This window comes from Cricetulus griseus, chromosome 2 (genome assembly GCF_003668045.3).
Source record: "Cricetulus griseus strain 17A/GY chromosome 2, alternate assembly CriGri-PICRH-1.0, whole genome shotgun sequence".
NCBI classification, from domain to species: domain Eukaryota; kingdom Metazoa; phylum Chordata; class Mammalia; order Rodentia; family Cricetidae; genus Cricetulus; species Cricetulus griseus.
In genome coordinates this window covers 319,021,119-319,033,716 of record NC_048595.1, presented here as the reverse complement: position 1 = coordinate 319,033,716, position 12,598 = coordinate 319,021,119, and the positions used below count along the sequence as shown (strand labels likewise).

Genomic DNA, 12,598 nt, shown 5'->3' with positions numbered 1-12,598 from the left:
TTCATTCTTATTGTAAAAACCTCAACTCAGAATTGGACCCATAAAAGTATATCCTTTGGGTGGAGCTTGGTGTCATACACTTTTAATCCCAGCACTAGGGAGGCAGGGGCAGGATCTCTGTGAGTTTAGCCATTTTAGTTTACTTGCTGAGTTCTAGGTTAGCCAGGGATACTGGGGGACAGGGGTTGGGGGGTTTTCCCTTAAATTTCTACCACATACTCCAGAAAAACTTTGTTACCAAGAAAATGTCAGGAGTGTAGGTAGCCAGACACAGGCTTCCATAAGGACTGGTTTTGAACAGTTAAGAGCACTGGTCTTCCAGAGGATTGGGGTTCAATTCCTAGTACCCACTTGTCAGTTCATACCATCTATAACCCCAGTTCCAGGGTATTTGATTCCTTCTTCTGGCCTGCATAAAAACCAGGTATAAGTGATGTGCAAACTTCAGGTAAAGTACTCATACACAAAAAATTTAAATTAAAATTAAGCTGGGCATGGTAGTTCATACCTTTAATCCCATCATTCAGGTGGTAGAGGCAGGCGGATCTCTTGAGTTCAAGGCCAGCCTGGTCTACAAAGAGAGTTCCAGGATAGCCAGAGGTGTTACACAGAGAAACCCTGTGTCAACACCCCTCCCTCTAAAAAAAAAAAAAAAGAGAAAAGAAAAAGAAAGGAGAGAAAGCATCACTAAAAGGCATCAAGCATCCACCAAGAATTGACTGGGGAAGTCCCTTTAAAGGCAGCCAGCTGGAGTTCCTGAAAGACTCCCAGGGCAGATTGCTGTCCTCTTGATTTCAAGTATAAGAACAAATGGAGCATTGCCAAACTGGGGGCTTGCAGACATCCAGCAGAAACTTTGGGGAAGCTTCTTTAAGGCTGTTGTTCCCAACTGAGCTTTCCATGGATGAGTTTCCCATGCCAAACTTCAGCTTCCGGTTCTGGTACCCTGCAGACACTTTGATATCACGGTATAAACAATAGTAGCCTCTGTTGGAAATGGTTCACTCTCTAGCTGTTCTCAAGGACACGGTGTTGTCCCTGTCACACAGTATGAAGCTGGTGAGTCCATTCCCGATAAGGGGGTTTGGAGGACACTTGACACAAACATGCTTGGACTGAAGGGGATGGGTACCCCTGCTTCCAGAGCTAGCTTCTCACTGAGCTCCAATGGTATGTGACAGTTTACCAATATAATGTACAGTATAGTGGCTCAAATTGTTCTGGTTTGACCACAAGAGGATGCCTTTGGTTCCTTCTTATGTACCTTTACCTTCATCCTTTAGGTTCACTTTTTTTTTTTTTTTTTTAATTATGAGACAAGGTCTCATGTTGCTGTCCTTTCTTAGTGCTAGTATCACAGGCATGTGTCAGTCACTCCTGGCTTTTCTTTTCTTTTTTTTTTAATTGTTTTTGCAGATAGACAACATGTTAGCCAAGCTCTCTGCTATTGCTTAAACACTATACTCTAGCATTGCTTATTTCCTACTCCTTTACACAGAAATGGTTTGTGGTTATTGTTACTGTTTTGTGATAATAATAAATGTCTACTTTTGGAGCTGGAGAGATTGTGCAGTGGTTAAGAGCACTGGCTTTTTTCCCCATAGGATCCAGGTTCAATTCCCAGTACCCACATGGCAGTTCATAACTATATCTCTAGTTCCAGGGGATCTGACACCTTCACACTAATGCACATAAAAAAGTTAAATAAATTATAAAAAAATAAATGTCTACTTCATTGACACAGGATCTGGCTCTGTAGCATAGGCTGACCTTGAACCCTGAGTCCTCCTGCCTCTTACCTACTGGGATTTCAAGTTGTGCTGTAATGTTTGGCTTTTTAAAATGTTTATGCCTAAAAGTAGCTATACAATTTTCAATTTTATGATTGTGCCATAATTTACTGAAGGATATATAATACTCTGGAAGTATAGTCATACCAACAAGAGACTGGCGAGCCTTTCAGTTTTGTGCTCTTGTGTTCTTCTACAGTGAATACAAGTGCCAGAATGTGAAACTGTTTTTCCAGAGGGCATGCATTTAGAGCATTTCAGTTGTTTGTCAGGATTCTACTGACTACATTTCCCCAAGCCATCTGACTGCCTTGAGCATTAGTAAATAAACCTCCCCCATCACTTCATGTGCTGCTCGGAGCTTTGTACTAAGTACTTCTTAGAGTTTTCAGTTGAGACGATCTGCTTCTTGGTTTTGAAGTGTGTGCTGCTACTAGACCTTGATTTAGATGTTGTTTTCTAGCTTTTATCTGACATTTTGGTAAAACTTTCTTAAGTCATTAAACATTTATTAATCAGTTATTATGTATTTTGTTATTTTGAAATGCTAAGATTAGAAAGATAAAAATCCTATGTCCCTGTCTGCATAAAACTCAAATTCTAATCAGAAAACTGACATCTGAACATCATAGACAGCATGACTGAGACTTTGTTCACATTATGTGTACAAAGGGCTGTCTGAGTAAATCCAGAGTGGGGACCCAGGCAGCCCACGGCCTGGACAGTTTGGAGGTTTCACTGAGCTGTGATTGATTGCTAAGAATTGTACAGAGTGAGTGTGTGGCTTACACTTGCCCTTTTAGATACTTGTAAGGCCCACACTCTTGATGACTAAGGTCCAAAGAATGCTGTTTTTTTGTTTTTTGTTTTTGTTTTTTTGAGAAAGGGTTTCTGTTTTTAACAGCTGTGGCTGTCCTAGAACTTACTCTTTAGTCCAGGCTGGCCTCAAACTCACAAAGCTCTTCCTGCTTCTGCCTTCCGAGTGAGTGCTGGGATTAAGGGTGTGTGCCACCACTACCACTAGGCAAGATTGCTATTCTTGAGAGAGAAAATGCTTCAATAAACATTGTCTTTTTTTTTTCTCATTCATAGGCTGCTGCTGATGAATATAATAGACTAAAGCAAGTTAAAGGAGTAAGTATCTAATTTTAAGGCTCTTTTATTTAATGTTTGTGATGACTATACCATTTATGTATATGTACACTGATTATAGACAAAGGTCCTGTCATTTGCATATGAGCATTATAACTGAGAAGTTGGATCACTAATTTTGTTTGTAGTTGTAGCTTATACTTATTTTCTAAAAACTTTTTTGAGACAGGGTTTCATTGGGTATCTGGCTGGTCTGGAATTCAACTTTATAGACCAGACTGACCTTGTACTCATAGAGATTCACCTGCCTCTGCCTCCCAAGTGCTGGGGTCAAAGGTGTGGTTTACCAAGGCCAGCCCTAAAATCTTTAAAGTTGAAGTGTATCTTCAAGTAAGTGCCTAAGTCATAGTGGGCAGTTGGTAAATTTTCACAAAATGACTACATACCTGTATACCTGGCACCCAGAAAAAGAAATTTTTTTTTTAATTAAAAAAATTTTTTTTACAAGATTTATTTTTATGTATTCATGCAGACCAGAAGAGGGCACCAGATCAGATCCCATTACAGATGGTTGTGAGCCACCTTGTGGTTGCTCAGAATTGAACTCAGGACATTTGGAAGAGCAGGCAATGCTCTTAAAAACTGAGCCATTCCTCCAGGGCCAAGAAATACATTTTTTAGCGACCTAGTAACTCCCCACTTTTACTCCTTTCCTGTTCTTATACTCCCCAACATCATAGATTAGTTTTGCCTATTTTGTAATAACTTATGTAAAAAGAAACCGTGGACCTGGAGAGATGACTCAGAGGTACTTACTGCTCTGACAGAAGACCAGAGTTACTTCCTAGCACCCAGGTGGTGGCTTGTAACTATAACTCCAGTTCCAGGGGATCTTATGCCTCATATATACTCAAAGGCATAACACACACACACACACACACACACACACACACACACACAAATATGTTTTTGTTGTTGTTATTTTGATTTTGAGACAGGGTTTCTCTGTGTAATAGCTCTAGCTGTCCTAGAACCAGCTCTGTAGACCAGACTGGCTTCTAACTCACAGAGATCCACCTGCCTCTGCCTCCTGAGTGCTGGGATTAAAGGCCTGCTTCACCACCTCTGGCCACCTATTTTAGTGTTTACAATTATTTGACTCCTTAGTTCCTTAGTTTTGGACTTTTACAAATAATACAGCAAGAATGTGCACATGTGTGTGTCTGGGATGTCTGCACTTAGTAATCTGTAGATTCATTGGGCCTGTATGTGTTTGGCTTTGGTAGATTCTGTCTTGAGCCTTCCCAAGTACATATGCTAGTTCACACTGAGCAGTGTAGCCTTCCCTTGCTCTGTCTTTGCTGACACTTGACATTACCAGGCACTGTGGACTTAAAATATTTTTTTTTTGTTTTCAAAAGACTTGATATTAAAAGTTTTATTGTAGTTACACAGCATAATGATTTTAAGTAAGGTTTTTTTTTTTGTGGTTGTTGTTGTGTCTGTAAGTGTATTCCTTATTGCTCTTTCCCTTAATTTTTTGAGATAGGGTCCTGGAGCTTACTATTTGCTAGATTGATTGGCCAGGAAGCCCAAGGATCCTCCTGTTCAGTGCTGAGACTACACCTGGCTTTATGTGTGTGCTAGATACTCAGTTATGCTTTGTGCAGTAGGCACTTTGCGCCAAGCCACCTCCTCAGCCCCTTAAATGAATTTTAAAAAGTGTACAGGGGCAGAGGACCTGAGCTTTGTTTCCAGGATCCACACTGGATGGTTCCAGGGGAAATCCAGTGCCCTCTTCTGACCTTCATGGGCAACTGCACTCATGTGTGTACACGCACTCACATACTGATACACACAAATAAAATCTTTAAGATACTATGTAGTAAATATTTCTGTCTCTGAATCTCTGTTTAGTTTTCCTTTCCCTAATTGGCTATTGCCAACAAATTTATTGACAAATTTTTGAAAACTATTTATTTATTGTGTGTGTGTGTGTGTGTGTGTGTGTGTGTGTGTATATGTATGTATGTATGTATGTATGTATGTATGTATGTATGTATGTATGTGTGTATGTGCTTATGTGCCATGGCACATGTGTGGAGTTCAAAGGATAATTCATAGGAGTTGATTTTCTTTCCACCATGGGGGTTCTGGGAGTTGAACCCAGGTAATCAGGCTCTGCGGCAAGTGCCTTTCTCCTTAGCCATTTTACTGGCCCCCAATTTTTTTTTTTAAAGATAATTCATAAGCAAAAAGGTCTGTAGGTTCTCCTGGTGACTTAACACATTTCTAGAAATGAACATATCATTTGTAAAAAATTAGCTTAAAAGCTATTATTGAGGAAAAAGAATCATCTGCCTATGTGGTTAGTGATATTGCCCAACATCTTAAACATACTCATTTAATACTTAGCAGTTAGGGCCAGAGAGATGGCTTAGTGGTTAAGAATACTACTTGGTCTTCCAGAGGTCCTGAGTTCAATTCCCAGCAAGCACATGATGAGTTACAACCATCTATAGTAAGATCTGGTGCCCTCTTTGGTTGTGCAGGGATACATGCAGACAGAACACTGTATACATAATCGATAATTTTTTTTTTTTGTTTTTTTTGTTTTTCGACACAGGGTTTCTCTGTGTAGCTTTGGAGCCTATCCTGGCACTCACTCTGGTGACCAGGCTGGCCTTGAACTCACAGAGTTCTGCCTGCCTCTGTCTCCCGAGTGCTGGGATTAAAGGCGTACGCCACCAACACAGGGCTTATAGATAAATCTTAAAAGAAAAATTTTTACTCAGCAATTCTTTATGACTAGTATTTTCTTGTTTATTACTTTTTCAGGAGACCTACTTTTTCCTTCTAAAGATTTTTTTTTTATTTTAGAAATAATCTTATTTTACATATCAATCCCCCATTCCCTCGACCTCCTATCCTTCTAAAGTTTTTTACATACAATATATTTTGAGCTTTTCCATTTCTTCCAGCTCCTCTCAGATCCTCTCCACCTGAGTATCCAGCTAACCAACTTCATGTGTTCTCCCTTTCTCTTAAAGAAACATGTAAGAAAGGAACCAGACAAAAAAACCCAATAAGACAAACAAACAAAAACCTAGCAAGACAAAAGTCCACAAGAACAAAAACAAAAACAAAAAACCATGGAGCTTTGTGTTGGTCAGATATTTCTGGGCCATGGGGTCTGCCCTGGAGTGTAGTTGATATACCCAGTGACCCTTCAGGAGACCTATTATTTAGTTTGTTGCATTCATCGATCCATTTTCTGCCTTTTAGTCTGCAGATTATAAAAGTAAGAGGAATTACTGCAAGCAGTTGAAGAGCAAATTGTCGCACATCAAGAGGATGGTGGGGGACTATGACAAACGGAAGACTTAGGCTGGTGCCACTGTTGAAGAAATGAGGCACGTCTGTCTGCCTGATGTCTCTGCAATTCTCTTCAGAGGCTAAGTGACTTTGGACTCTAATCTGGGAAGTTAAAACTTTGTGATCATGACAAAGTTTCATAGCTTTAATACCATCAGTTTCATATCATCAGTATTGAAACATTTTATAAACGGCTTTTGATAATCCACTGGGCTGAACACTCCAATTAAAAAATTTACACTTTCAGCCAGGCGTTGGTGGCACACGCCTTTAATCCCAGCACTCGGGAGGCAGAGGCAGGCAGAGCTCTGTGAGTTCAAGGCCAGCCTGGTCTTCAGAGCGAGTGCCAGGATAGGCTCCACTACAATACAGAGAAACCCTGTCTCAAAAAACAAAACAAAAACAACACAATAAAAATTTACACTTTCAACATTGATTTTTGTAATTAAGAATGAAATGTTGTTTAAGGTCTAAATTTAAAGACAGGTCCTAGTGTGGACTGTGTTGTGAATTTTCACATGCCAGACAGTGATGTCTTAATACCCAAGTGTGTTCCTCCAGGTGGAGGCCATCTCATTAATCATCTCAACAGCCCTTCAGGTGACTGTTATTTATGATCACTTTTCAGGTGAGGAAGTTGGGTCCCTGCTGTGGTATCTCCACAGTGAAATTGCTTGCTTTCCAAAGGTAGTTTTGGCTAAATCTGTTTTATGACTGCAAATGAGCAAATAGTAGCATATCCCTCCCCTTTTGTATTTCCACTACTGTGTACAGTACATTCTGTCGGTCACCTTCCCTACTGGTATTTTTCTTATATTGACTTTAACATAAATGATTGGGATTATTTTGGCTTCACATTTTTTCCTAATACTTAAAATCCTGTAAAATTAACAAATGTGTGAAATTTAAAACTTGTAAATATATATTCACTTTTGAAAGATCATTTTAAATCCAGGGCTAGAGTTTTGTGTATTTGTATCTTTGATAGTTTGTATGCATTTTTTTTGTTTGTTTTTTTTTTTTTTTTTTTTTTTTGGTAACCCACTAGATCTTTTCAATGTATCAGAGTATCCAATTACATTTATAATTATTACTTGAATTGTATTTCACAGGAATGTTCAAGTTCTGTACATATTTTGTAAGGTATTAAACCTAGTGTTCTCATTTGTGTGTTTGTTCGATGTTATTAGTGTTGTTATAGTCAGCTGTGCGAAACTATACTCAAGCGTTTCCTTTGTGTGTACCATCTTAGCTTCTGTGCTACTTAGTAATTCCTCATTTTTGGGCAGTGAAAAACTCATCTGGAAATGGAATAATGTTCATAGAACATCTCTGTCGATAAATCTCATGATGTTCTTTAAAAATTAAAGTTCTTGTTAGTGGCATGAAGTTAATTGGTAATACTGTATAAACCAAATTGATTGTGTACATCCAGCCCAGTTTGGTCTATTGTTTTAAAAAATGTCTTATATACATACCTTCTAAGTATGTGTTTTATGTATACAATTTTGAATTATTTTCCAAAGATAAACTTTTTTTTTCTTCCGAGACAGGGTTTCCCTGTGGCTTTGTAGGCTGTCCTGGAACTAGCTCTTGTAGACCAGGCTGGTCTCAAACTCACACCTGCCTCTGCCTCTCCCGAGTGCTGGGATTAAAGGTGTGTGCCACCTACGCCCGGCCAAAGATAAACTTTTAAATAATGTTTTTGTGCAACCCTGGTTCAATTTTTTCAAATTGAAGAAAGATTTTACTTTCTGTATGTTAAACAAAATACAAAAAGTATTTTCATCGCTTTGGGATTGACACTTAGTAGAAAGGGCTGCAGGGCCACCTTCCCTGGCTTTATGGTAACTCTTTGTTCTTGGAAATCACTGTACTTTTGTGTTTTATTTTAGACAGATTTCACCAGGTAGTTCAAGCTAGCCTTGAGCTAACGATTAGTTCAGCTCGTCTTCAGCTCTTCAGGCCTCTGGCTTCCAACTCCCAGGTGCTGGGATTACAGTTCTGCTCTATGTCTGGCTTGTACTTAGTTTATGAAGCCAATTTGGTGTCCTCATAAAGAAACCAGTTTGGTTGAATAAAGAAAATGAAGTGGCAGGAATTATAAAACTGTGCCACAAAATTAGATGGTGGAATAAGAGAAAGAATTCTTTTACAGTGTGGTGCTACCACTGCAGGCCTGAAGCCAGTAACAGGATGTGTCTGTTGGTGCTTGTATTAACTAGCTGGATCTCACGTAGCGAATCCACTTAGGCAGTTTCATAACATATAATGGGGTTAGATTAAACTTAGAGGTTCCTTATATGTGCTGACCCATGGTTCTCATACCTGCTTTCTGCTAATAAACTGTTCTGGGGGATAGTTTGTGAAAACATAACCCTTCTTATAAAAGTTCCCTGGATAAAGTGATGCCTAATGTGTGTAATTTTATTTTAAAATGAAAAGTATGTAGAAGAAATGTTTTCCATTTGAAAAACTGAAAAATTAGTAAAGACATACATGAACTCAGTACCCCGAAAGAAGAGGTAATACTGTTTCGTTTGTCTGTTGGTTTGTTTCTGAGACAGTTTCTCTGTATAACAGCCATGGCTGTCCTGGAACTTGATCTGTACACCAGACTGGCCTAGAACTCACAGAGATCGGCCTGCCTCTGCCTCGGGAGTACTGGAATTAAAGGCATGCGCCGCCACTGACTCGCAATAATGTTTTGTTATATGTACTTTATATTTTTGAAATAAAGTCTAGTATTTACAATAAATAATAGTCTAGTATTTGTAGTTAAAATTGTATATACAGACATACAGGATATCTCATTTAATTATCATAACAGTCTTTTGGCATGCAGGTGTTCCTTATTATTTTATGGACAAGGAAGTTAGTAATTTGACACATTAACGGGCTGAGTCACATACTAGTGTGCATAGAACTGAAGGTGGAATCTTGATCCTGTGGACTAGTAAGTTCTATCTATTCTTTCATCCTAGATTGACTGCTAAGTCAATTGATGCATTGTGTAATATAGGGCTGCTCTGCCCAGGGTATATGAAGTATCTTTTAGTTTTGAATGAACTTGAAGCAAATGCTTTGTCTGAAATCTGCAGAGTCTGTTAGGACCTGAATGGGTCAAGAATAGTCAGGGTAGAAGCCTGCTTTCCCAACGGACTGTGGGACTCTGGTCAAAGTTTTATCTGGGGAAGCCAGAATTAGGATTTATACGTGATCTCCTGGCTGATTCCACTGCCCTATAATCGCTTATCTGAAAGATAAATTAACTAGGCAGAGCTTATTTATTTACTGAGCGATAAGGTCTCACTTTGTACCTCAGGCCGGCCTTGTACTTGTCATCCTCCTTTCTAACCCTCCCAAGTGGTAGGAAGGATTTCAGGTGTGAGCCACCATACTCAAGTGTTTTATATTAGCATTTCTCATAGTGGGAAGAAATGAGCAAATTAAGTAAATTGGGGTAGTTTTTAGAAAATACTGTGCTAGAAAATTGTAATACTGATTCTTGGGAGCCAAGGGAAGTAATTAATATATATAGACAGGATATTTTTATGTGCTGTAACAAGATCCTCCTATCCCTGTTGCTACAAGACCTGCTCACTGCTATATCCTGTGGATGTTGTCTCATTCTGGATGTGCTCTATCCAGCAAATTGCTTAACTCTCCTATACCTCAGACTCTTGGTATCTCTAAAAGATACCTGAGAACCAGGAATGTTTATGTACTCCTATAATCCTGTCACTTGCTGAGGCAGGAGGATTACTTTGAGTTTGAGGCCAGCCTGGATTACATGATGAAACTGTAAACATGGGATGGGGTGAGAATTACTGGAGCAATGGCTCAGCGGTTATGAGCACTTTCTTATCTTCCAGAGGACCTAGGTTTGATTCTCAGCACCCATAAAGGGTGGTTCTTAACTGCCTGTAACTAGCTCTTCTGGCCTCTGCTGGCTCTGTGCTTATGTACACAAACCGACATACAGAAACATACCTATAGTTTTTTTTTTTAAGATTTTATTTATTATGTATACAATATTCTGCTTCCATGTATATCTGCACACTAGAAGAGGGCACCAGATCTCATAAGGGATGGTTGTGACCCACCATGTGGTTGCTGGGAATTGAACTCAGGACCTCTGGAAGAGCAGTCAGTGCTCTTAACCTCTGAGCCATCTCTTCAGTCCCGATACCTATAGTTAATAAAAAAAAATTCTAAATTCTAAATGGTGTTAAAGAGTTAGAGATACGCCGGGCATTGGTGGTGCACACCTTTAATCCCAGCACTCGGGAGGTAGAGGCAGATGGATCTCTGAGTTCGAGGCCAGCCTGGTCTGTGGACTCATGGTGCCACTGCATGCTTTTGGTGGTCAGAGGACAACCTACAGGAGTTGTTGGTTTTTTTTTTTGTCCACTGTGTGGGTCTTAGGGACCAAACTCAGGTTTGTCAAGCTTGACAGTAAGCACATTTGCCTGCTGAGCTAAACCTCCTGCTCACAAAAATGTGTTTTGAAAATATGTGTGTGGGGCTGGAGAGATGGTTTAATGATTAAGAGCACTGGCTGCTCTTCCAGAGGACCCAGGTTCAATTCCCAGCAACCACATGCCTTCTCACAACTGTCTGTAACTCCAGTTCCAGGGTATCTGACACCTTAACACAGACATACATGGCATGCAAAACACCAATGCACATAAAATAAAAAAAATTAAAAAGTATATGTGTAGGGGGCCAATGAGATGGTTCAAAAGATAAAGACAGTAGGGTTATTATAGCAGAGCCTTTATGTACCTTGCAAATTGCTGTGCTTGTGTGTGAGTGTGTTTGTCTGTGTTGGGGGTGGGGTGCTGGGGATGAAACCAGGTCACACATGTTTATATCCTAGGCATAGAAGTTTAAGGTGAGCCGGGTGGTGGTGATACATGCCTTTAATCCCAGCACTTGGGAGGCAGAGGCAGGTGGATCTCAGTGAATTTGAGGCCCGCCTGGTTATAAAGTGAGTTCCAGTGACAGCCAGGACTGTTATAAAGAGAAACACTGTCTTGAAAAAAAGCAAAAAAAAAAAAAAATTAAGGTGAATTGTTTTTGCTATAATCATTTAATTTCTACTTAAAGGTGTTGGGATGGGGGCTGGAGAGATGGTTCAGTGGTCTAGAGCAGGAGTGTCTAGAGGTCCTGAGTTTAATTCCCAGCACCTATATAGTGGCTCACAATCATCTATAAGGGGATCTGATGCCCTCTTCTGGCATAAAGATGTACATGCAGATAGATCCCTCACATACATAAATAAATCTTTTTAATCTCAGTACCCAGGAAGGCAGAGGCAGTGAACTTTGTGAGTTTGAGGCCCATCTACAGAGCCAGTTCCAGTACATCCGGTGCTATGCAGAGAAATCCTGTCTCAAAACCACCTCCCCGCCAAAAAATTGTTGGAAAGGTTCACTTCTCACAGTCTTTCAAGCTAAAACACTTTTTGTATTTCAGTTACGTCCCACTAGCCAAGCTATTCACAAATTTCTAACTGCACTGTGTCCAGTTGTCCATGGGCAGACAACATATATTCTATGTTTGTTTATTTATTTTTGAGACAAGGACTTAGGATGTAGCCCAGGCCAATCTTGACCTTGTAATCCTCCTGCCTCAACCTGCCTAGTTCTGGCATAATAGGTATGTTTCACAACATCCCGCTCTTATTCAATTCTTTACAGTTGTTCTTAGTTTTACAGACTGAAAAAGTATTTCCCTAGGTAAGATAATTTTATTGTTATCTTGTATGTGGTTGGAATAAAGTAATACTAGAAGCACCATGGATTTGTGAACATTTTGTTTTGCTTTAGCCCCTTTTTTGTTGTTTTGTTTTTCATGACATAATTTCTCTGTGTAATAAACCTGGCTGTCCTGAAACTTAGTTTGTGGAACAGGCTAGCCCTGAACTCGTAGAGATCTACCTGCTTCTGCCTCCTGAGCATTGGGATTAAAGGGGTACGCAACTCACCTGACTGCTTTTAATACCCTTGTTAATGTAGTTTTAGTGCAAACAGTGGAGTTCCAGAAGACTATGTTTGGCCACCTGTCTCAGTTTGCTGAAGAGACGAGTAATGATGAATGGCAGAGAAAGATTTTTATTTTTTAAATTATTTTTATTTTATTTGTATTGGTGTTTTGCCTGCATGTATGTCTGTGTGAGGTGTCAAGATCTTGGAGTTATAAGACAGTTGTTAGCTGCTATGTGGGTGCTGGGAATTGAATTTGGGTCTTCTAGAAGAGCAGGCAGTGCTCTTAAAACACTGAACCATCTCTCCAGCCATCTCTCTGAGAAAGATTTTTATTAAGGTGGCCATGAT

At 39.7% G+C, this 12,598-nt stretch overlaps 1 protein-coding gene across 2 annotated transcripts in view; it reads left to right on the top strand.

The window, feature by feature from the left end:
* Ocln (occludin) overlaps nucleotides 1–7,206 on the top strand; it is a 50,418-nt gene extending 43,212 nt beyond the window's left edge. For both annotated transcript variants that reach the window (XM_027401616.2, XM_035440530.1), the window contains 2 exons: nucleotides 2,883–2,924; nucleotides 6,168–7,206. In XM_027401616.2, the coding sequence (XP_027257417.1) occupies nucleotides 2,883–2,924; nucleotides 6,168–6,269 (144 nt within the window). In that variant the 3' untranslated portion in view covers nucleotides 6,270–7,206. The remainder of the gene's footprint in view (nucleotides 1–2,882; nucleotides 2,925–6,167) is intronic.
* Nucleotides 7,207–12,598: the final 5,392 nt, after the last annotated feature.